The sequence below is a fragment of the Oryctolagus cuniculus genome, chromosome 1 (assembly GCF_964237555.1).
Source record: "Oryctolagus cuniculus chromosome 1, mOryCun1.1, whole genome shotgun sequence".
Taxonomy (NCBI): domain Eukaryota; kingdom Metazoa; phylum Chordata; class Mammalia; order Lagomorpha; family Leporidae; genus Oryctolagus; species Oryctolagus cuniculus.
The window spans coordinates 84,590,703-84,617,370 of NC_091432.1; the positions used below are offsets into that span (position 1 = coordinate 84,590,703).

Genomic DNA, 26,668 nt, shown 5'->3' on the forward strand with positions numbered 1-26,668 from the left:
CAAGGACTTGGGCCATCTTCTACTGCTATCCCAGGCCATAGCAGAGAGCTGGATTAGAAGAGGAGCAGCCAGGACATGAATCGGCGCCCAAATGGGATGCAGGCACTTCAGGTGGTGGCTTTACCCACTATGCCATAGCGCAAGCCCCTAAATATACCTTTTTAAAAAAAGAATAAGAAATGAAGGTAAGCATTTGTCCTAGTAGTTAAGACACCACCTGGGACACCTGTACAGTCTTATATCATAGTGCCTGGGTTGGATCCTTAGTTTTGACTCCTGATTCGAGCTTCCTGATAAGGCAGATCCTGGGAGTCAACAGTGATGGCTCAAATAGTTGGATTCCTGCTATCCACGTTGGAGATCTGGATTGAGTTCTCGGCTCTAGGCTTTGACTTAGCTTTGGCCTGGCCCAGTTCCAACCTGTTGCAGGCATCTGGGGAAATAAGTCAGTGTTATGGAAGCTCTCTATCCATTTGTCCCTCTACCTTTCATTTAGATTTCTTAAAAAATTTTAGAAAAGAATAAAGAAATGAATGAAAACTATAGATTTCTAAAATTTTGGAAGAAATAATAATTGAATACCGGATCTCTAAAATAACCAAACGGAACCACAGAGGTAGATTTAATTAATATTTATTTTTGCATGTATTTAATCATCTAATGGAAGATACATTCCTGAAATCATTAGAAAAGTATTCAAGAACATAAAATGAGAGAACCTAAAAATAGATGGTTGTCAAGGAAAATGGAATATGCTCTTAAATTTAATACATATAAATATATTACCTATGTAATTCTTTCAGGTCATATTCATCTACTTATTTAATTATGTACATTTAGAAAATTGTGGGGTTTAAAAAACTCATTGCTATTATCTTAATTATTTTAAGACAACATGCGTCCAACAATCATCAGAGATATAACCTAATTTCATAGAGAAAACTTGAGTAGAATTTTAACTGAACAGCAGACTATCAGATCATACATTTTCACTGGCAGTTATTTGATTCAAAGTCAAATTTTGAATCTTTCCAAAGATGAGATTCTTACGGACATCTGGTTGACCTTTTTCAACCAGATCTACACATATAAACTTTTTCCCTATAAAGAAAATTTTATAAGACAGTGCCTCTTCCATATTTATCAAAAGTCTAATTTTAGAATAAGCAATCATGAAGCTAGCACTGTGGCATACTGGGTAAAGCCGCCCCGTGCAATGCCAGCATCCCATATGAGCACTGCTCCACTTTCAACCCAGCTCCCTGCTAATGCTCCTGGGAAAGCAGCTGGATGGCCCACGTCTTTGTGCCCCTGCACCCATGAGGGAGACTCAGAGGAACCTCCTGGCTCCTGGCTTCAGCCTGGCCCAACCCTGGCCATTGGGGTCATCTGGGAGGTGAACCAGTAGATGGAAGGTTTATGTCTCTCGCTCTTTCTCTGTAACTCTTTCCAATAAATAAAAACAATTTTTTAAATTATCCTTTAATAATCCTTTCTCTTTTAATGAAAAAGACTAGGTCACTCTTATCTGCCATAGTGTCTCTCAAAAGAGTAAATGGTGACAAATTCCAAGGCAAGGGCCTACCAAGCAGAGAAAGACTTTCAATAGCCCTCCTTCTTCAAAGAACACCTTGGTCAATGGACTTAGAAGCATGTAACCCTTCCCATATGGTTTGGTAGAAAAGTTCACTCCCCTAGAGCATTTTCTTCCATTCAAAACTGAGGCCTTTCTGTGTATTTCCTAAACATCCATAATATGTTAGGCAGGAAACAGAAAACTTAGTTAACAGACTTGGTATTTAAAGCAAAAAACGAAACAAGTAGGCAAACATTTTAAAGACCTAATCTATATGTATATTCCTACACTTATTTATTTTAAAACACATGAATAATTTACACTGTTCCAATTAGTCAAAAATTTTAGAAAAATCAGAATGAATATTTAAAGCATTCAAAGCTTTAAAATTTAGGAACTTCAAAAAGCACATTCAATGCGATAATCATTTATAGTTATGGACTTTGAACCATAGATAGTTGGAGCTCAAAAAAAAGTTATTTCAACTCAGGTTGTGCTTAATCAGCAGGTTCACTGCTCATGAATATTGAAATCATAGTGCTAGAAATGACCAGATAGAGTCATTCAAAGCATTTTCATTGTGAAAATACATCCTGTTTCTTAAAAATCTTTATGAAAAGTTCAGATACCCACTAGGAAACTTCTTATAGCATTTAATTAAAATATTCTCAGAAATCTTTATTCTTACTCTAAATCTCTCATTTTGTGATTTAACATATTTCATATTCTATTCTGAGGACATATTAGAATTGAGTGGCTCCTACCAGGTAGTAAAACTTTATGATGAAGCTGCCTTGCTCAAATCTGTGTGATTTTGGCAAAATTTTATCTGTGAGATGAATAAGATAGAATACTTCAGACTCAGACCCTAAGCTATATGCTTTTAGTATATAATCTGTTGCATCATTCAGTAGTGGGGAATGGATGATTTAATCAATGTGTGATCAGAACAATTAGAATAATAATTAGTATTCTCTCCCATTTTATACCAAAATTAATTCCAAATCATCTACAGAATTAAATATAAAATAATGAAATTATAAAATATATAGAAGAAAATGTAAGTGAATATTTAACAGATTTATAATGAAAAAACTAAGATATGAAAGTAAGGAAGAAGTCACAATAGATTCCACTAAATAAAAGCAACAATTAAGCCTCTGGATAAAACATGCCACACACTAAAGTTAAAACTTAAAAATCATATGGAAACATATTTTTGACTAATTCAAGAAATAGTGTATTACTATACTTAATGTAAAAAAAAATCTTTCAGTTTTGGTTTGGTTGAGAAGAACATAAACATCCTAATGGAAAAATGAACAAATAACATAAGGAGGTAAAAAAAATCTGTCAGGAAATGTATAAAAATATATATAAGTTCACTAATAATCAAGTAAATATAATAGCTCCTGTCTATCAAGTTAGCAAATTTAACAAAATAGTAATGTAACATTGTCATGCATGTGATAAGATAGGCTCTTTAATACATTAGTGATAGGAATTTTTGAGATTGGGAACTTATGGGGGAAGGGTGGGAAATGACACTTTTTATCAAATTCCTAAAAAATATTCAACTTAAGCCAGAGATCTACTCCTTGGAATCTAGCTAAAGAAATAAATACCGGGGCCACCACTGTGGTGTAGCAGGTAAAGCTGCTGCCTGCAGAGCCAGCATCCCATATGGGGGCCGGTTCGAGTCCCGGCTGCTCCACTTCCAGTCCGGCTCTCTGCTAGGGCCTGTGAAAGCAGTAGAAGATGGACCAATTCCTTAGGTCCCTGCACCCACGTGAGAGACTCAGAAGAACCTCCTGGCTCCTGGTTTCATGTCGGCTTAGGACCATTGCAGCCAACTGGGGAGTGAACCAGCGGATGGAAGACCTCTCTCTCTCTTTCTTTCTCTCTCTCTTTCTTCCTCTCCTTCTCTGTATAACTCTGACATTCAAAGAAATAAATAAATATTTTTTAAAAAAGAAAAGAAATAAGTACCACAATTTGTGTAAAAGAAAAAATCAATACAATGTTACTCATAATTTTGAAAATAAACTAAATATTCCATAACAGAGCAATCAAATGAATTTGCTTATAGCTCTACAATGCAGTCATTAAAAATCTTATGTTTGAAGGATATATAATATTTGAGGAACAAAAGCAGATCTCAAAACTCTATAACATTTTTCACATTACAATTTTGATATTGGGATTACACTTTTAAAAGTATCCTTGTTCACTCTGACCTCAGAATCAGCCCTTAAGGCATTCAGATCTGGCTAAAAAGCCCATGAGACTTTCTCAGGCATGGAAAACCAAGATACTCTGGCAAAAAAAAAGACCTAAATGAAAGATCTCTGTGAGTGAGATCCCAGCGGAAAGAAGGGGCCATCAAAGAAGGAGGTAATTTTCTCTGAAGGGAGAACTTCCACTTTGATTATGGCCTTGTCTAAATAAGGTCGGAGTTTGTGAACTCAAGAGGCTTCCATAGTCTTGGCAACTCATGACAAGAGCCTCAGGTGATTACTGACATCATAAACAAGAGCGTCAATTGTTAAATCAACAACAGGAGTCACTGTGCACTTACTCCCCATGTAGGATCTCTGTCCTTAATGTGTTGTACTATGTGAATTAACAGTAAAACTAATATTCAAACAGTACTTTATACTTTGTGTTTCTGTGTGGGTGCAAACTGGTGAAATCTTTACTTAGTACAGAGTTGATCTTCTTTATATAAAGATAGTTAAAAATGAATCTTAATGAAGAATGAGATGGGAGAGGGAGTAGGAGATGGGATGGTTGCGGGTGGGAGGGTGATTATGGGGAGAAAAACCGCTATAATCCAAAAGTTGTACTTTCAAAAATTATATTTATTAAATAAAAGTTAAAAAAGTATCCCTGTTATATTTTATATTGACTATATTTTCTATTATTCTTATATATTGATAATTTTCTAAGTATCCATATGCTATCATTATATTGACATTTTGCTAATTATATTGTATTTTCTATTGATAGAAAAAAACGTGAGAAGGATATAAATTTAATTATTACTAGAAGTTATCATTGAGTAGTAGTATGGAATATTTATTTTGTTCTTAATATCTTTCCATAATTTCTACAAAAATAATACTACTACTTATGACATCTATTATTTAACCAGAAAAAATATTATTTTAAAATGGAAATGTATGTTGTTACTAGTTTCATCATTTATCAATATTAGTTCTTTTATTAACACTATTTCTGGCTCCGTTATTAATCTGTTATTTTTGTGCTTATGCCTATAAACACACAAAATCATTCTGTTCCAGACAGAGAGGATGGTAACGCATAGAGCAGACCATCCGTACTTGGGCATGGTCGTAGTCCATGCATTGCTTTTATAGCAAATGTGTCGTTCAGCAGCAGTTGCCACTGATTATGTGCTTGTTGTGAAGAGATAGACCAGTAGGAGGTGAGCAAGAGTAGAACCACTGGGCTTGGCTCACATGAAAGGGCCTTGCTTCCAACACACACATCCAAACACACAGAAAGTATGCAAGGCTTATGAGAGACAATGTATTCAATAATGGTTTATTTTATTCTTTAGAGTATGGATTTCACTAACAGGGAACATTCAAGGCATACATCTATCAACAAACTGGAATATGAAAATGAAAGGCTTCGAAATGATCTTGCAAAACTTCATGTTAATGGAAAATCGACATGGACGAATCAAAATAGCTATGAAGAAACTGGAAGATACTCCTATCAAGGCCAAATAAAAATGGAAAAAAATGAAGATAGGTATGCCGGTTGCATTATTTAAGGATATAAGTTTAAAAACAATTAAAATTTACTTCTCAAAAATTCAGATTATAACTACACTTTCTCATTGTTTACAATTTATATTATAGTGGTAATGCAGTAGTCTAGAGCATTACTATATTTTAAAAATCTTGTTGTCACTAGCTTTCAAAATATAACAGTGAAATGGGTGGGGTGTGACAGTGGATTTTAGCTCAGCAGTCTCTTCAGGCCATCCTTGGAAGCTGACATGGCATGCAAAATATACAAATAAGTATTCTTAATTAATTTTTTACATCATAGCAACAGAGAAAACTAGATCTTAGTAGGTTAGGTACACTGTTCAAACAAAATAGAAAGTATTGGAAGATGTCACTTCTGATAATATTGACGGTCTAGCTGTGGCAATAAACTGTTGGTCATTGCTTAAGAAAGGAATCTATGGGGCCGGCGCTGCGGCTCACGAGGCTAATCCTCCACCTTGCAGCACCGGCACACCGGGTTCTAGTCCCAGTCAGGGCGCCGGATTCTGTCCCGGTTGCCCCTCTTCCAGGCCAGCTCTCTGCTGTGGCCAGGGAGTGCAGTGGAGGATGGCCCAAGTACTTGGGCCCTGCACCCCATGGGAGACCAGGATAAGTACCTGGCTCCTGCCATCGGATCAGCGCAGTGTGCCGGCCCCAGCGGCCATTGAAGGGTGAACCAACGGCAAAAAAGGAAGACCTTTCTCTCTGCTCTTTCTCTCACTGTCCACTCTGCTTGTCAAAAAATAAAAATAAATAAATAAAATTTAAAAAAAAGAAAAAAAAAAGAAAGGAATCTATGACTGTGTAAGAGATTTTCTCTGATTGTATGGAAAATCAATATTTTCTCTCCATATTATTCCTATGCTCTTTAAAATGTCACACTTCCAAGTTTTAAGTAAGTATATCATAAAGTAGGCTAATTTTCTCAATTTTAATAAATCAGGAAATCAAATGTGTCCAACATGGAAAAAGCTCAGAAAAACAGGTAAATCCTTTTCTACAGGGTTTCTCAGACCCATTAATATGCTAATTTACACTGTAAGTTTCCAAGAAGGGGTTTGGTGTATATCATTCCCCAAACTTATTTCATAATCAGATTTCTTAACATTCTGTGATGCAGAGAGGTGGCAAATAGGCTCATACTCAACTTCACTACAACTGTGTTCAGAAGCTCATAATACTTAGCATGAAGAACCTCACATACTGATCTCATATAATAGGATTCATACTTAAGACCTTAGAAAATTTGCTTAACCTTTGTCACCCTCAATTTCCCATTTGAGAAACAGGAAGAATGATTGTGGGATTTTAGTGAGAATTATAAGAGAAAATCTAGGTAACATATTTAGTTCCATAAATGTTAGCCACTATTATGGATATTATTACTAACAAAATTACACCTGTAACAGCACTACTTTTCCAACAACTCACAGTGCCAAGAAAGTATATTTTGGTGAATATGTTAGCAGACACAGGTCTTTTCGCTTGGGGTGTTACCAAATAACCAGGCTCAAGGGCCAGTTGCTCAAAAGAAAGCTCTCCTTACTTTACTTACTTGAAGCAAGTAAAGAGACAGCAGAGTTTTAGTTCCCTACAGAAACTGCCCTCGTGGGAAGCAGCTTGCCGGGGCTTTTTTTGCAAGGGTTAGGGCATGTCGAGAATGTAGAAGAATGGCAGAGCCCTTCCTGCCCGTAACATACATCCAGGATCCACAGAGACAGCGAGAGCGCCCTTCTTGTTCAGGCGACCTGCATCTTCACACATCAAATGTTTAAAAATCTGACTCAAACTGGTTTCTTACAACTCTTCCTATTCATGGTGGTCCGACTCCCTCCAAGTACAATATTGCAAGATAAGCCTTCCTGGACCATCCCCTGAAAAACAAGCTTTGCAAAGTCAACTGTTTCGGATTCTCTGCCCCTGTTCCTGAGCCCCTTTCTTGCCTACATCCTACACTCTTTCTTGCAAATAGACAAATGACTGAATCTAACATCTGCAGAGATAGTCCTGTCGATGACAGTTGCCACTAGGCTCATCTTTGTAACTAAGCTCACTCATTTTATTTTTAAAGATTTATTTTATTTATTTGAAAGACAGAGTTACAGAGAAAGTAGAGACAGAGAAAGAGGGCTTCCAACCTCTGGTTCACTCTCCAAAAGCTTGCAATGGCAGGGGCTCAGTCAATCTGTTGCCAGGAGCCAGGAACTTCTTTCGGGTTTCCCACATGCATGCAGGGGACTCCTCTGCTGCTTTCCCAGACACGTTAGCAGGGAGCTGGATTGGAAGTGGAGCAGATAGGACTTCAACCAATGCCCATATGGGATGCCAGCACTGCACGCTGGAGCCTTAACCTGCTGTGCTGCTGTGCTGCTGTGCCACTGCGACAGCCCCACAGCCTGCCCACTTCTACAGGGAGGTAAGTCCATAGCCCATGGGCCAGTTTAAAATAAATGTCTGCTTGTGGAAGATGGCCCAAGTCCTTGGGCCTCTGCACCTGCATGGGAGACCTGGGAGAAGTTCCTGGCTCCTGGTTTCAGATCGGCACAGCTCTGCCATTGCACACATCTGGGGAGTGAACCAGTGGGTGGAATACGTCTCCCCCTTCCCCCCTTTCTCTGCCTCTCAAATAAAATAAATAAATCTTTTTAAAAAATAAAGAAGAAAGATATGTTTAATAGCTCTCCCCTACTTTCATCATCTCAGCTCTGAATGCATTAGAAGGGTACATTCAACCCCAACGCAAGATACAGCAAGCATTCAAAAGTGCTAAATAACCCTTTCTCAGGTGGTTAAGTAAGACTAGATGCTACTCTGCAAAAGCATCAGTGGCGGCGGTGGTGGCAATAGTATAAAAACAACAATGGGCGGGCGCTGTGGCTCACTAGGCTAATCCTCCGCCTAGCGGCGCCAGCACACCGGGTTCTAGTCCCGGTCGGGGTGCCGGATTCTGTCCCGGTTGCCCCTCTTCCAGGCCAGCCCTCTGCTGTGGCCAGGGAGGGCAGTGGAGGATGGCCCAGGTGCTTGGGCCCTGCACCCCATGGGAGACCAGGAAAAGCACCTGGCTCCTGGCTCCTGCCATCGGATCAGCGCGGTGCGCCGGCCGCAGCGCGCCGGCCGCGGCGGCCATTGGAGGGTGAACCAACGGCAAAGGAAGACCTTTCTCTCTGTCTCTCTCTCTCACTGTCCACTCTGCCTGTCAAAAAAAAAACAAAAACAAACAAACAAACAAAAAAAAAACAATGGGAAGATGGAACGGGTCTTTGGGCCACATCCACAGATCTGTTGTCTGGTGAATGTGCCCACATCGCCCAGCTGCTATAACTGAAAACCTGCCCCAAAGGGGTCTAACCTTGATCTTGGTGTAAGAATCTATTTTCTAACATAGAATAAACTCTCTACAAAGTGTTTCCCTTACTATATGACTTCAGTTCTCTGGAGGTCAAGTAATTACCCCCATGTATATAGTTTTTTCATGGTAAAGAGAAAACCAAGTCCCTACAGATACTATAAAGGGTCTTCCTGTACATTTTAGCTGCTGGCCTGTATTGAACACCCTGAGTTGTTTCCTGTTCTTGCTTGTTGGAAATAACTTTGAAGCCTTAGACGAAGGTATCAGGTGGTGCTGTTGAAACAAAAATACAGTTGTAGTATTTTTAAAAGGTATTTTTATTTGGATTGCCTCCATTTTTCTCTTCGGCAGGCAGTACAGAATGTGTTGCAAGTGCCTAACAAAAACAAGACAGTAGGGGACACAACCAGCAACATAAGAGGTAAAGCGCTCAGCAGGAGCTTATCTTAATAAGCAGTTTGGACTGCTATTCCTGCAGCAAAGCCTTGTGTCCTGCCAGTTTCATTTGTGGAAAGTTTCATTAAATTTGTTTTAATGCCTTGTCTGATTTCGGTGTTCTCCAGTGACCTGGTTTTTTAAAAGAAACAGCATTTCAAATGTTCTGAATAAATTATTACCATGTAAAACCCACTATGGGGATGAGTTGTGGACATGCAAGGACACTGTGAACTCACCAGTAGAGAACTGCAAGGCAGATACATCTCTATTAATTTTACCACGTAAAAAATGAAATCTTTCCCACATAGCTCAGTGAGTCAAATAGTGAAAGCTATACATATTTCTCTGACATAAATTAATTGGAAAATATATAAGCCATTTTACATATCAGAAGCTAGTGAAATAAGGTCTTATTAAACTATTTTAGGAAGGAAAAACCTTTTAGGTAAAGGCATATGAAAATAATGTTCCACAAAATAAAGTCCACTGTCTAATTATAAGGGAAATCTTGACTTAATGGAGTAAAAGTTATTAAGCATGAGATTATCTTTTATTCAGCCTGAAGCATCTCACTTTTTGTTATTTTTCACTTCTGTTCAAAGTGATAAGTTTTTAATGCTCATTCAGTTAAAATGTGAAGCTTTTCAGGTTATTCTAAAGCATTTGTTTTCCAATAGTACAGTGACTCAACACTTTACAAAACTATGAGTAAAATATAATCAAATTTGATGAGGGTGTTTTGAATATTGTTCTTAAAAGTTACACTTTTGATGTTTCGGGATAATGTATAAGCTAATTTGGAGCAGTGGTATCCAGAATTATTTATATATAACTAACTTTAATGATAAATCAATTCTACAATAAATAGAGTTTTATTCCTATAGAAGATATATTAAAGTGAATTTATGCTTTTAAAAGTTGTGTCATGTTACTGGAAAAATTTTAGTAATCACAAACATTAATCATTAAAGTGGCTTCGGGTCTAGCTAATGAATTATAAGACTGTAATATAGAATGTCAGCAGGATTGTCATAAGAACCCACAGGATGGATCCCTTGCCATCTAGAAGCCATAAGGAAGCTGAGAAAATTTTGTCTGTTGCTCAATAAGGAGCAAAACACAGTAGGCTGAAGAGTGCTGGATCAGGAAACAGTGAGCAGCTCCCAGAATAGGAGCTATGTGCAGTGTTAGAAAGTGAGCCTGGGAAAAGGTGATACAGCATGATATGTGATAGGACCTTGTTCCTGCTAAGGACGTTGTCTGACAGCCCGGGAGAAATTAATGGAAGAACAACATTTGCTGTACAAGTCAGAGCACTCTGAGAACTGTGACACATTGACACAAATATCAAGTAGATAGATATGGACTCTTCAGGTCCTTCCTACCTACCTAGCAAATTAAGCAGCAGCCTTGGAATAGAGCTTGTGGTAAAGCTAACTGTACAGATCAGCTTGTGAGGGAATATGAAAAGCCTCTGAAATAATTTTCAAGATAGCTTTTAAATTGATATAGGTAACATTTTATGCAAGGTGGTTTTATGAAGTATCTGAATAGCTATATTCTAGAAGAACTTGTCAGATATAAAGATGATTTAAAACAAAAGTACTTTACTCCATAATGTAGTCTTCCCTTTCAATCTCTACATTTTATTGATCTTACAATAATAAGAATGCTCCTATATAAATTTTAGTAATTAATACCATAAAACTATATCTATACAGCCAGAGAAAAATGGATAATTGAGATAATTATTTAGATAATTTAGGACAAATAATACTTTTCCTGAAATCTCTGTATAATTGAGATTACAAAGTTAGATGTGTGTGTGTGTGTGTATTTGAACTACTTGTATAATTATTTTTTTCCCTACTGTGCTTTGAAGTATAGAGGGTAGCCTCACTCAAATTAAAAGGCTTGGTTAAAGATCATGTGGAAATGTCCTATGCAATTTTTATTATTCTGTTTGATTTGTGAGATGTTTCATCTCATTGTGCACATCATAAACCATGTTATTTTAGTTTAATTTGCCGTTCTGTTTCCATGGTAATTATGGTTTTGGAAAATGGGTAGAAAAAAGATTTATTTCACAATAAATAAAAATGTATAACATGTTGTGTTTGTTTTTATGTACTAATTTACAGATGCCTCACTTAGCTTTTATTGCTATTTGTATGCATAGCTTTGAAAATGTTTCAGTAACAGAAAAAAAAGCCAAGTCTATATAGATTAATCTTTGGACAAGAACAGAGAAAAATTATGTGGACTATTCTAATTACATCAAATTAAAATCTAATCCATAATTATCTGTGGGCAATTTGAATTATTAGCAAAATTAAATAATTTTAAATGGAAGAGATTTTTATGTTTTCATAGTCTCTGATGATCTGATTAAATTTAGACCCCATTTTTTTTCATTAAATATTTAATCTCAAATGGCCTATGCTAAGATAAAAAAAATTTTTATAAAATTTTGGGATAAATTGGTTCATTTCTTTGTTTTATTATTCATTTGTTCAGTCAGCAAATTGAAATTAAAATCTCACTGGTATTCTTTTTTTCACTGTCATTTTCCACCCTCTGTTTTAGCACAAATAACAGATTGCATGCTGTGCCTTTTTTCCAAATTATGGGTTCTGAAGTAAAAAAAAAAAACCCTGGATTTAAGTCCAAAATCGAAAATTATTACTTCCTAGCAATTACTCGGATTTAGAAAGTAGATTACTCAAAAAATAATTTAAATTTTAAGTCTTAGTTTCCTTATCTATAGATAGTATTCACATTGTTAGGATTATTTTGAAAACCAAATGAGTTTAAAAATAATAATAACAATAATACCTAATCTTTACTGGGTGCTTACTATATGTCGGCTATTGTGTTCAAAGTGTTTTACATGTATTAAATAATTCAAGTCTCATAACAACCCTCTTTTATAAAAGAAAATTAAAGTTACCAAGAGATAAGGTTGACTCTTCAAGATCATGTGACTAAAAGTCAAGATGGTATAAATTGAAAATATTATATACATCATTAAGCTCAGTAGAAATTAGAATTTTTATACAAAGATTTATTTTATCATGAATAAAAAGTATAATTCTATTAAGAAAGCCAGTAAAGTTAAGTGTAACAGAGATTAAAAACAGAGTATCTATCTAAAATATTGAAGGGCATCAATATCAGCTGTTTAATATTTTTCTTAAACCGGCTTCAGATTATTTAATTAAATGGCACAGAGATATAAAAGGAAAACACAGAAGAGGAAGCAACATAGGCAGAATAGCTTTAACAACTATCATGTTTTCTGCTCCACTATTAATCATTCTAAATCTTTTAAGTAAAGCAAAAATTATTCATTAGGAAAATCTTTTTTAAAAAAATATCCAGATAAAGAACCCAAACATTTGGTTGTGTTTCACTTGTAAGAAGACATCAAGGAAATTAGAATTCTTAGCCACATAAACATGCATGTATCACTGGTAGCAACAATAACAAATATACCTTCTCTTTTAGACTTAGCCAAAACTGTGAGCCAAAGAGAAGTGCAACACCTTCATTACTACCTTTGACTTTTCCAACCAAAGAAATGACAAGCCCTTTGGTTAGCGATGATGAAGTATTCCCACTGGTGAGTTTCTGGTTGTTTGGACTTTTTTTTTTTCCGTTTAATAGGTAATTATTTGTTCTTACATTGATATCAACATACTAGTGTACATAGTAGCTAAAAACAAAACAAAAGTTGCTCCCTGATCTGCAAGTCATTTGACCAAATGATGCAGGAAAAGAAAAAGTCTATTTTGTTTCATGAAGTCTTTTCAGCCCACAGTTATGCATATACTGTGAGGTGTGCACCACAATTATAGGTGGTGCTTTTTAAATGTGTAATCTTAGGGACTCATGCCTGTCTGTTCCATGAGCCCTCAAAGATCTGTATATTTTATAGAGCAACAGGTTATCAATATTTTTATTGATCTTGACTTATATAAACATATACACATCCTAAGTGGACAGCTTGATAAATTATTACAAAGGCAGCACATCAGTGTAACTACAACCCAGGTGACAACAGAACAATCACACCTGTCCAATCACTCATGTCCCCCCTACTAGTCTCTACTTCCACTTGCTCCCAAGGACGACTTTTAACATCATCCATTTTGCCAATTTGTAAATTTGATAGCAGTAGTATCACACTATATGTCTTATTTTGTGTCTGGCTTCTTTTGTTCAACATTGTCTCTGAGCTTCATCATCAACCATATTGTTTTACATAATTGTAGTCCATTGTGTATTTTTTCCTCTATAGTATGTCATTGTATATAAATACCAGGCACAAGGAAACTAAAATTCATTTATTCCTTCTACTTTTGATAGGAATTTTAGTCATTTCTAATTTGGAGGTATTGCCAAACTTTTCATAATTAAGCCAATGAATATCCCCAAAAATAGTGAATGAAAGTTCTCTTGCTCTCTATTCTTTCAAACACAGGTTACCATGTGTTTTAAATTTCAGCCATGTGGTCAGTGTGTAGCAATATCTTACCATGATTTTAATTCATATGCCTCTGGTGACTAAGGAGCACCTTTTCATAAATTTATTGGCCATTTTGCTATCCTTCTTTGTAAAGTGACTTCTTTGCTTAATTTTCTTTTAGATTGTCTTTATTCTTCTAATTTATAGGATTTTTCATGTATTCTAGATATAAGTCCTTTGTCGGTTTATGTATTGAAAATATCTTCCACTCTTACTTGCTTCTTTTCTTATGGTATCTTTCAATGAACAGAAGTTTCTAATTTTAATATATTCAAGTTTATGACTCTTTTCATTTATGGGTAGTATTTTTGGTGTCCTATTAAAAATTCTTTCCTGTCCCAAGGTTATAAAAATACCCTATGTTATCTTCTAGACACTGTGGTTCTTAACTTTTATATTCAGATATACAATCCAACTGGAATTAATATTAGTGTACAATGCAACTTAATATTCTGAGTCCTTTTTTCCTAAGGAAATGTTCAATTAGCTCTGTACCATTTATTCCAGTCCTGTAGATTCCTTTGGATTTTCTATAGTTACCATCAAAATAATGATGGTCTGATTTCTCACTTTCAAACCATTATACCTTTCCCCACTCCTTTTCTTTGCCTAATTGTACTGACTCAGCTCTCCAGTAAACACTGAGGATTAAATATTACTAGTATCTTTCTCTCATTCTAAATCACAAAAAGAACGCTTTCAAAATTTCACCCTTGTGTATGATATTTCCTGTAGATGTTTTATAGATTCCCTTAGAAAGGTTAGAGAAATTACCTTTCATTCCTAAATTGCTGATTTGTTCATAGATAATGCATTTTATCAAATGCTTTTTCTTCCTCTATGAAAACAGCCATATTTTTCTCCTTTGCTCTTTTAAGGTGATACTTTATCTTGATTTCAGATTTTAATCCAACTTTGCATTCTTAGAACAAAACCTCACTTGATCACTGGATTTTTTAGTCCATTAATATTTGGTTTAGAATTTTGCTTTGTGTTCATAAGAGAAATTAGCTATAATTTTCCTTTGCCGTCCCTGTCATGTTTTAGTATCAGATTATGGTGTATTCAGAAAATGAGTAGGAAGGGTCCTTAATTTCAATTTTAATATTTTTCAGTTCTTGAATTTTCACTGATTCTTTTAACAGTTTCTACTTCTCTGCTGAAGTGTTCTATTTTGTGATAATTTATTGAATGTAATAATCAGTTTTAAAAACATGTATTTTTTCCAATTCAGAAGGTACATAAAAATACTTTTAGCAATTACCTTACCTTATATTCAAACTATATTATGTAATGTTTTAGTGCCCATTTGATATTAAGTATTTTTAAAAGTCAAATACAACAATTAAATTAGATGGGAGTATCCCATGAATTCTTTTCTGCTTTTCTGGAATCTGTCACCCTATATTAGTAAGAGCTGGAAGTAAGGTTGCAACTATTGTGGCAGAAAAAAAGAATTAAAACTTTTAACTTTTGAAGCAAAGGCAGAAACTATCAGGTTTTCTTTAACCCTCAATTCAAAGTTGAGACAGATTTCTGTAACAAAAGACAGATTAATAAGAGAAAAAACAAGCAAGCTGAATGCTTGTAGTGCACAGTATGTGGGCAAAACGATTCAAAAGCATCTCAAGTCAAAAGCAACTCAAAGTAGCGGCTTAGAGTCTGGCTTATATATCCTCTTCCACAAAGAACAATGAATTTTAGAAAAGTGACAAAACAAAGGGAAAGCAGTCCTGGGCTTCCAAAGGCAGAACAGTGGAAAGGAGTACCGTCTGCACCCAGATTGCTCTGTTGTCTCTGAGCTAATAAAAGTTGTAATGAAAAATTTACATCCTGTCCTTAGGAAAGGGGGCACATAAAAAGACCTTCTGTCTTCGTAAATCTCCATCCTTCTCTTGGGCCAACAGAAGGGAAGGCATCTTAATTGTCTTTAGCTCAATAATCCTTCATATCTTGGGAGGCACACTATGGTTTCCCTCAGAAGTTGCAGCAATCTGTAAAGCCCTGAAGTGTTCTTTGTGTACAGCTCAATAAAATGCCAACATTATTTCAACAAAATAAAATTTCAAACCCAGAAAGTAAAGAAACTTCCTCATTTAAGTTATGGGAATCTCTAGGGGAACTTTGTGAATTCTGTACCAACAAAACTTTGCTCTTTAATGACTCAAATTTTAAAAACGAATTCCAGTCAAGCAATACGTTTTCACAAAGTGACAAAGCCGCTAACTATTGCATTATTCTAATATCGGATGGCTCAGGATCTTAGGATCATATTGTTTGTCATACATCACCTCATCAGAGATACCTGAGCAGCCAACCTATAATAGCATCTCGCTCTTCACTCCCTGTCTCCTGGTCTTGCTTTTTTCCCCCTTTTTACATTGTACTTCACTATGACACATTTTGTTTGCTTCTTCGTTTTCCTAGCTTCCTACAATGTAAAATCCATGAAAACAGAGAATTTTTCTATTTTTGTTTACCATTATAACAACACCTAAAACAGAGCTTGGCACTAACAGGTGCATAAAAGGCATGCAGAAGCATATGTTGATTTAACTTAATGAACAGTGGGTCTCCTACCACTTCTAAAATTATACATTATTCCTTTAAGGAGTTCTTAAACCTTCAGAGTTACAGGGAAAGAAAATCCTTTACTGTTGTAGGGTTCGGCATAGGGAACTTAGTCTGTGTAGGAGGCCTTACATTTCTCTGAGAGACATAGGCCAACTCATTGTTGCGGGTCCAGCAGTTTCCATCCACGGCTCCATTCTGTCTTCCACATCCATACCATTCCTACAATGCCGCCTGTGATTCCTAGTTACTAACTAAATGAACACTTTTAAGTATTTGTCTTGTTTAATCCTGTTTTCTTGAAACTCTTCTATTCTCTGTCTTCTGTGACACTGTTCACTGATCTTCAAGCTGCCTTTCTGGCTATTCTTTTCCTGTCTACTTCCAGTGTTCTCCCTCCTACTCCTTCCCCTTACATGTAAGTATTATCATCCATTCTTAAACATGTATGAGTGGTAAGCACACACTGTAAGGCAAGTCCTGTTCTTTTTTAAAAATATTTATTTACTAAGTTATTTGAAAGGCAGAGTAACAGAGAGGGAGGAAGAGATAGAGAGATATTCCAAACATGAGTGCACTCCTATACTGGCTGTCACAGCCAGGGCTGGGGCAGGCTGAAACCAGGAACAGGAGTCTAGAACTCCTTCCAGGTCTCCCAAGTAGGTGGCAGAGCCATCCTCTGCTGCTTTTCTAGGCACATTAGCAGGGAACTGGATCAAAGGGGAGCAGCCAGTACTCCAATAGGTGCTCATATGGGATGCCACTGTGGCAGGCGGTGCTTAACCCCCTGTACCACAACGCCAGTCCCAAGGCAAGTCCTCCTCTAAATGCATCTTCATATGAGACAAGTCTATGATACAGTACAAAAAGAGGGAAACCCCATCAGTGCATGAAAGGATAAATAAATTGTGATATATACATACAATGAAATGTTATTTGGCTACAGAAATGAGTGAAGTATCAGTCTATGCTATACTGCAGATGAACCTCAAAAACATGCTAAGTGAATGAAGCTAGACACAAAACATCATATACTATATGATCCCATTTATATGCAATAGCCAGAATAGGTGCAATCATAGAATAGAATGGGTGCTGGAGCTTAAAAGGGAAGAGGAAGAAGGGAATGAAATGGGAAAAGTAGTAGTCAGAGGAAGTCCAGATGTACAGGGATAGTAGGCTGAATGATGGAGTTTGGATTTTATTTTAAAACACTGAGAAGCCGCTGGGAAGTTTCAAGTAGAAGCATGTATTAGTCCATTTTCTATTACTGTAACAAATACCTGAAGCTTGGTAATTTATAAAGAAAAGAAGTCTATAGGTTTATTTAGCTCACAGTTTTGGAGGCTGAAAGTCCAAACAGCATGGTGCTGGCTCAGGCGAGGGCTCACTTGGCTGATAGCACATCATGGTGAATGGCATGATGGTGGAGTGTGTGAGGAGGGGGAGATCACACGGAATACTAGAAGCCAGCAAGCAACTCAGGGGCCATGCTTGCTCTTTTCCAACAACTTGTTCTTATGAGAACTAACAAAAGCCCCATGAGAACCACCTTAATCCCTTCCAAGGGTAGCAAACCCCAGTGACCTCACCTCTTAACGGTCTCTCCATGTCTTAACATTGCCACACTGGGAACCAAGCTTCCAGCAACCATAGCAGAGAAAAACAAACCATATCTAAACTGTAGCAGAGGGAATTCATGATCTGTCAACAGTTTTTGTAAAAAACTTTGTTAAATAAAGTATAAATTACAGAGGATTAAGGATGGAAGTGGGGAGAACTATTATAAGGCTATTCCAATATTCCAAGCAAGAAAAGATGGTGATGCTATCTTGGTAGCCTTGGAGATGGAGCAACATGATGGATCCAGGAAATGTTTTAGAGCATAAACCAGACTTGACAGTAAATTGGTTATGAGGATTGAGGGGAAAAGAGGGATCTAATATTACTCCTGGGATTTCATCCAGCACACTGGGTAGGTGGTAGTACCATTTCTGACATGGGAAGGCTAGGGAAGAAACAGAAGAGAAATTAAGATTTCTAGGTTGGACATTTAGGTTTGAAATATTTATTAGATGACCACATGAAGATATTAAGTAGTCAATAGGATTTGTGAAACTGGTATTTAAGTCTATGGAACTGGATAAGAATATTTAAGGCAGTATAAAGGAGAAATTGTCCCAAGACAAAGCATTGGTTCATAACAGTTAGTGGCCCAATGAGAGCTCAAAGAGAAGAGTTTGATAGTGAAAGGAGAAGGGTTCAGGAAAGGACATGGTTCATTTGCAGAAGCAAAGTCATTGAATAAGTAAGAAGGAACAGGATCCACAGTATAGGTGGAAGGATGAATCTCTGTAATATGGCCACAGTTCTAAATGGATGGGGAGAGATAAGGGAATTCTTCCCTGAGGAGGAGGCCAAGTCAAAGACAATCAATCAGAAAATGAATATATTAGGCAAGTGCAGTAGAATCGCCAGGCAGCGTTAATTGGCAGTTTGGCATCTGTGGTGTTGAATCTTAAAGTGAAACCAGTGCATGTTGTAATGTAATCCTCCCACCCCCAACCGACTGCTCCAGCATTCAGTTGCTCAGGTCTAGGCATGAGCCAGGCAGATGGGTTAAGCTAATTAGGGCCATATTTTACCCAATAACTAGAATAGAGACAGGATACAGGGAGGAACACGGTGTGGAATGGTTATAATGATGGACATGAAATGCAGGCAGAGTTAGAAAGGAAGGGAGGACTTGAGGAAGACGGTGGATTGGGAAGAGTCCAAATGAAGTCAAAGAAATGCTGGATTAGGAGAGTAAGTAAACTGGAAGGATAATAGGTAGATTGCTTTAAATCTTGATTACTAAATAGTGCAGTTATCATTGATGACAATACCAAGAACATGGGCATAGGAGTGAGTACCCAGGGTTCTATTTTTTAAAATTATTTTTTCTTAATTTATTTGCATAGTTTGGAGGTTTTTAATCTATCTTATGGCTTTAATAGTCATCTATAATGTCCAAATCAGTGCCTCTGATCCAGATGTATCTTCATGTGAGAGACAGAAACAAGAGACAGAGAGAGAGAGAGAGCATGAGCTCTCATCCACTGCATTACTCCCCTAATGCCCACAATGGCTGCTGGTGGGCCAAGCTGACATCAGGAGCCAGGAACTCAACCCAGATATTTCATGTGGGTGTCAGAGACCAAACCACTTGAGCCATCACCTGCTGCCTCCCAGGGTCTGCATTAGCAAGAAGCTGGAATCGGAAGCCAGAGAACTCAAACCCATGTACTCCAATATGGGACTTGGGTGTCTCAGCCAACAAATTAACCACTAGGCAAAATAACCACTTCCAGATCTGTCTTCTGAGACCCACTGCCTCCTTGACAGTCTATTCGAGTTCCATGTCACTGAAAACTCTGCATTATGCAAAACCAAATGCATTTTCTTCATTCGTGTACTAATTAAAATTTTTTACTGCAAACACACTCTGGCCCAGCATATGTACTAGAACCACTCAGATCCCCCTGCCGCCACAATGCTCACTGCACCCAGGCAGAGCCTTGAGATTCTGGTTGGTCAGAATTTCTGGGAAAACTTCTAAGAAATGAGTTAATGGGGCTGCAATTGATCCCAAGGCCTTAAATGATGCTTCTCATTTCCTCACCCCTGTCAAATTCTTTCCCATTCAGCTAGCACTTCTGCTGGTCCAGATGGCTTCCCTTTAGGGCAACCCCTGGATACCATGGCCTTAACAGGATGTGAGTTCCGTATTTGCCTTTTATAGTAAAAGCTGGGCACAAGAGTAAAATGATCATCTAGCACCAAGCACATTCCTCGATGCCTCCACTGTACAGTAACATTCTTACGGCTTCATGGTGATTAGGGCCTGTCACCTCTTCCAGGACAGTGACTACACCCTGTGCTTCTGATCTGATGGCACAAGGAGCTCAAACTGACCAATGGCAGCCAGAGCTTTAAGTGCAATGGGACTCTTACCTGTCTCTGAGACTCAGGACTGGAAGACCAACCAACCCTAAAGGTACAGAGCCAGAAAGCACAGATTGCACAGAAGGATAGAGAATAAAGCCAGTCCTACTTCCTTTCTATCTGTAAGAAACACAGCACCTTATGACAGGTGTAAAGTCCATACCACATACTGAAGAACTGTACCCCAGCCTCAGAGGATAAACTCTCCAAGTGGTACCTCAGCTGTGTCTTCAAGAGGCTATCGCAAAGCATGCTAGCACCCTCTGGATGGTGCTGTGTGTAGCTAGGACCAAAGGATACTACAGTCATAACACCAGACCATTACCTTACTCTTCTTTACTATTAAGCAGGATTCCAAGGCAGCAGATTAGTCACTCCTTGAGCCTTCAGACAGTAGTGCTGGCCAGTCCCTTCAGGAAGGAAAGGCAAACCTACAGAATACAAGCCAATTCTAGTAAATACAAAACATTGCCCTTTCCAAGGTATAAGGGACCTGATATCATCAAATTACCACCAAAGTGCTGATTGGTCTTCTTGAGGGATGGTGCTGCATCAAGAGCTCATCTTTAGTTTCTATAACAAGCAGGTAGGACATGCAGTAGTAGCTAGATTACACGTGGTGAAAGGGAGACCATGCTATTAGGCCCATACGAAATATCCACTAGGGTGAGTAGATCAAGTCATCCTGTCCACTTGCTAGATGCTCTGTCTCAACCAGGACTGAATGGCAGAACAGAAACTGCTTTTCCAAATGGCATGGCCTTGCTTCAGAATCCTAAGGTTCCACAACATAACTTTCACAGTGAGCCTTGCCACAGGCTCCTCAAGGTATTCTTCTCCAACAGAGATTCTTCTAATATGGGATCTGCCAAGCCACTTGACCCAAGTAAAAGAATCTCTTTTACTCTATCCTGAACCTACTCTAGAGTCCTTTCTTGTTCAAACAAACAAAAGCAGCCTTCTGTATCACTCAATGAATAGTCAGATTAGTCTACCCAAAGGTGGAGTATTTTCAAGATGCATTAATTTTTGCTGTACTTAAGGTATTCTAACATGGCCCATGCTACTAGACACCAAAAACAACGTGACAAGTCCCTGAATCTTTTGTGGGTTAATCTTTCACCCTTTGGAGTATTTGCATATTTCCAAACCTTCGATATACTTGCCATTTCTTGCTCATCAGATCTTAGTAACATGATGCTAGTGTTAATATATCATATTCTATGTAATAGTCCTTGAAATGTCTAGGTAGTCCAGGCCCCTTCAGAATTTATTGTGACAGCATCATTAAGATAATGTAGGAGCAAGACCATGCATGTGTACTGTTGTCCTTCTCCTGTGAATGCCATTTCTGAGCTGTCTTTTTATTGAGTACTAAAAAGAATGATTTTGCCAGATCAATAGCCAGACACCATGTACCCAAGGTTATTATTATTAGGTTTTATATATAAAGATACCACATCTGGCACAGTACCTACAGCTGGGGCTACTACTCAGATAAATTTGCAGTACTCCACTATCATATGTCATGATCCCTGGTTTTGTCAGGAGCCAGACTGGTGACCTAAATCCCCCTTTAACAAGGTTCCTCCTACACCAGTTGTTAGCTCTTCAAACACTTCACAAAGTCGGATTATCCCTAACAAAACAAAAATGAAAGAAAAATACAAGGACCACAGAACTAGATAATTAAAGTATTAATTTCCCCTACCTTTTAAAAAATCAACTGTCTTTGCCTTTTTCAATGAATAACAACAAAATTAATCTAATATTGCCCTTTATTCATTAGCACAGATGTTATTTTTTGTAAATATACACTCAACAGGTAGCAAACAATTAAATTGCTTTTTCATATCACCAAGAAGGATGGAACTTCCCAGCTATAATGGACTTGCCAGCCATGTCCCCACATCATAGCCTGCTCCACTATGGCAACACTTTCATCCCTGGGAGAATCATACAGTCAGCCCTCCTCACCCAGCTAACTCCAAGTACCAATTAGCCCCATTCTTACACCAATCCTTAACTTTTCTTTTTGTTTGTTTGTTTATAAGCCTTCTTTATCCAAGTCTACTGTAATCTTTAGCTTTTATGAACTGCCTGCTTTCAGATGAGAAGCATTGGCTTTGCAAATTCATACAGCATGTTTTAGGCAGATTCTATGGTGATTACATTGTGCCTGCAATTGCGACTGAACACTACAATGTCCATTTCTAGAACTTCTTAATGTAATGGTGCTGTGATATCTTCCTTAGTTCCTTGAGGATTTTATTAGCATTATACAATAGGAGTTCATCTCGAGACATACAATTTAGTTAAGAGTAGTGGTGTTTGACAGTATGTCAGGGATAAAGCCTGGAGACAGGAAGATTTAAGAGGGCTCTGTGTTCCTCATCTCACTTTTCCTTCTCTGTTTAGTCTCCCCCAGATATGTCCTTCCCAGCTTCTTTGGCTGCACAACATTTCCTTCTGGAAGAAGAGAAGCGAGCAAAAGAACTTGAGAAACTTCTAAATACACATATCGATGAACTGCAAAGACACACAGAATTTACTCTTAATAAATACACCAAGCTAAAACAAAATAGACACATATGAGCTTTTAAACTTTTTCATTTGCTTCCACCACCCCAAGGAAAGAAAAGCTCGGACAAAATATTTACAAAGATGATTCATGAAACTAAGAAATTGTGTTGTTTTCTTGAGTAAATAGCTTCTGTAAGGTGGCTAGACAATAGTATTTTGTTCAAAAGCTGTTTGTATTTCTGCATTAACATACTAAATTGTTCTGCTGTAGAGTTACTATAAAATAAACATGACTACTCCAAAAGAGATTGTTTTCCAGCCTAAGGAATATGTTGGAATTACATATACAATTTTTCCCACTTGAATCATGTATGCTAAACCCATTTCCTCTGCAGCAATGCAAAATGAGAGAAAGAGAAGTGTTGTATTCCAAATACAGATCAATCAAGTGCAGTTCAGTTGTACTTGATTGGAAAATTCATGGATTTTTAAAGATGAAAAAATAGTTAAATGTTTTGAGCTATGTAGACATCCCAGGATTTTTTTGGTTGGAAAAAATATATATATAGTTCTACTGTTTTTACATTCACCTATGTAATGTCTCTGTTTTAACACAATAAAGTACATGGAATGTGAAATTTACAAACTTCAAGTATATGTGCCAAAGATTAATGCTTTCCTATTGGTACTAATTATTTCATGGACATGAAAAGATAAATAAAATATAAAAATTAGTGTTGTAGCATTCTCCTTGGTAATCACCTCTGTTTCTGGTACAATAAAGGAATGCAAACTGAATGGAATTAGAACATAAATGCCAAATCTATATGGACCAAGAATAGTTTAATAGTGAAGAATAAAATTCAAGTTAAACATACACAAGAATTGGGGAGAGTTTTTGGGTACAGTGGGTTAAATTGCTTGGGATACTTGCATTCCTTATAGGAGTGCATGGTTGAGTTCTGGCTACTCTGCACTTCCAATCCAGCTTCCTGCTAACATGCCTGGGAGGCAACGGATGATGGCCCAAACACTTGGGTTCCTCCCACATACGTGGGAGACCCAGATTGAGTTCCTGGCTCAGCCCAGCTCATCTCTGGCTGTTATGGCATTTGAGAAGTGAACCAGTAGATGGAAGATATCTCTCTTTTTGTCTCTCCATCTTTGTCACTCTGCCTGCATTGCAAGTAAATAAATCATTTTTAAAAAAATACATGAGGGGGACTGGTGCTGTGACATAGCCAGTAAAGCCTTGGCCTGAAGTGCCAGCATCCCGTATGGATGCTGGTTCGAGTCCCGGCTGTTCCACTTCCAATCCAGCCCTCTGCTATGGCCTGGGAAAGCAGCAGAAGATGGCCCAAGTCCTTGGGCCCCTGCACCCACGTGGGAGACCCAGAAGAAGCTCCTGGCTCCTGGTTTCAGATTGGCGCAGCTCCAGCCATTGGAGCCAATTGGGGAATGAACCAGTGGATAGAAAACTTTCTCTCTCTCTGCCTCTGCCTCTCTGTAACTCTGCCTTTCAAATAAATAAATAAATCTCTAAAAAATAAAAAATACACAAGGGGGGCAGGTGCTGTGATGTAGCGGGTAAAGCCACTGCCTACAGTGCTGGCAACCTATATGGGTGCAGGTTCGAGACCTGGCTGCTCCACTTCCAATCCAGCTCTCTGCTATGGCCTGGGAAAGCAGTGGAAGATGGCCCAAGTGCTTCCCGCATGGGAAACACAGAAGAAGCTCCCAGCTCCTGGCTTTGGATCGGCGCAGCTCTGGCTGTTGCAGCCAACTGGGGAGTGAATCAGCGGACAGAAGATTCATATTCTCTCTCTCTCTCTCTCCCTCCCTCCCTCCCTCCCTCCCTCTCTGTAATTCTGCCTTTCAAATAATAAATAAATAAAAAAAATACACAAGAAGGGCCAGCACTGTGGCATAGCAGGTAAAACCACCACCTTCAGTGCCAGCATCCCGTATGGGCACCAGTTTAGTTTAAGTGCTGACTGCTCCATTTCCAACCCAGCTCTCTGCTATGGCCTAAGAAAACAGCAGAAGATGGCCCAAGCCCTGAGGCCCCTATATCTGCATGGGAGACCCAAAAGAAGCTCCAGGCTTCTGGCTTCAGAGCAGCCCAGCTCCAATCATTGTGGTCATTTGGTGAGTAACCAGCTGATGGAAGACCTCTGTCTCTCCCTCCCTCTCTCTCTGCTTCTGCCTTTCTATAACTCTGCCTTTCAAATAAATAAATAAATCTTAAAAAAAATACACAATGGGGCCAGCACTGTGACATAGCGGGTAAAGCCACCACCTGCAGTGCCAGCATCCCATATGGGCACCAGTTTGAGTCTTGGCTGCTCCATTCCTGATCCAGCTCTCTGCTATGTTCTGGGAAAGCAATGGAAGATGGCCCAAGTGCTTGGGCCCCTGCACCCACATGGTAGACCTGGAAGAATCTCCAGACTCCTAGCTGGGGACCAGCCCAGCTCCAGCCATTGAGGCCATTTGGGGAGAGAACCAGTTATGGAAGACATTCTCTCTCTCTCAATCTCTCTCTCAATCTCTCTCTCTCTCTCTCTCTCTGCCTTTCAAATAAATAAATAAATCTTTTAAAAAATACACAAGAATGACAATCTAATATCCTTTCTTTAAAAAATAACATAGATATCTATATCAAGAGAGAGAGAGAAACAGTAAAATACTCAAGTTCCTAGCTTTTATAGTTTTCTATTTCTCTTTAAAGAAACAATCGCAACATACTGAAAGATAAGTCAAAATGTCTTTGGATAATAAGAGTCATTTTCATGTAGAAATGCAGAGCATTATTCACTGTGACAACCGCATGTATTTGTATGGTTCTTTATGTTTGCAGAAAGCCTTGCTTTTAGTTTGGACTGCTAGAACAGAAATATCGTAGCTGGAGTGGCTGCAACAGCAAGCATTCATGTCTCAGTTCAGAGGGTGGCAAGTCTCAGACCAAGGTGCCAGCTGACCCAGTATCTGGTAAACTCTACGTCCTTGTTAGTTGACAGCTACCTTCTCACTATATCCTCACGTGGCAGGAAGAAAAAGCCCTCTCTTGTGTCTCTTCACCAAAGGACACCAGTTGCGTTCACGAGGGCTTGCTTCCCAGTTCATGACCTTTTCACTTTTTTTTTTTTTTTTTTTTTGACAGACAGAGTTAGCCAGTGAGAGAGAGAGAAAAAGGTCTTCCTTTTCCGTTGGTTCACCCCCCAAATGGCTGCTACAGCCAGCGCTCAGCACGCCAGTCCCAAGCCAGGAACCAGGTGCTTCCTCCTGTTTTCCCATACAGGTGCAGGGCCCAAGGACCTGGGCCATCCTCCACTGCACTCCCGGGCCACAGCAGAGAGCTGGACTGGAAGAGGAGCAACCGGGACAGAATCCGGCGCCCCAACCAGGACTAGAACCCGGGGTGCCGGCGCCGCAGGCAGAGGATTAGCCAAGTGAGCCATGGCACCGGCCAACCTTTTCACTTTCTAAGCCCTATCTCCTAATCACATCATGTGGAGGCTTGGGCTTTCAACCTGTGAATTTTGAGGGGATGCAAACATTCAGTCCACAACACCTTCACCTAGAATTATTTACTTAAGCTTAAAACAAGCCTATGAAGTCAGCAAGGCTTGTATCCTCTTTCCGAGGAGTCAGAGTGCTTAAGAAACTTTCTCAGAATCCTGATAAGCAGGAGAGTCAGAAAGAACACCCGTGGCCTTCTGATTCTCTCTCTCTCAATCTCTCTCTCTCTCTCTCTGCCTTTCAAATAAATAAATAAATCTTTTAAAAAATACACAAGAATGACAATCTAATATCCTTTCTTTAAAAAATAACATAGATATCTTTATCAAGAGAGAGAGAGAGAAACAGTAAAATACTTAAGTTCCTAGCTC

The 26,668-nt window shown here is 38.3% G+C and overlaps 1 protein-coding gene across 18 annotated transcripts in view; it reads left to right on the forward strand.

Moving 5' to 3' along the window:
* The window catches only part of DEUP1 (deuterosome assembly protein 1), a 111,252-nt gene that overhangs the window by 76,507 nt on the left and 8,077 nt on the right, over positions 1-26,668 (forward strand). For 12 of the 18 annotated variants that reach the window (XM_008262705.3, XM_051850197.2, XM_008262709.3 and 9 more), the window contains 3 exons: positions 5,160-5,356; positions 12,674-12,788; positions 22,671-23,081. In XM_008262705.3, coding sequence (XP_008260927.1) covers positions 5,160-5,356; positions 12,674-12,788; positions 22,671-22,847 — 489 coding nt within the window. In that variant the 3' untranslated portion in view covers positions 22,848-23,081. Of the gene's footprint in view, positions 1-5,159; positions 5,357-12,673; positions 12,789-20,167; positions 22,628-22,670; positions 23,082-24,789; positions 24,997-26,668 lie in introns of those variants that run through there. The other 6 variants (XM_070076723.1, XM_070076727.1, XM_070076734.1 and 3 more) reach the window with 3 other exon arrangements.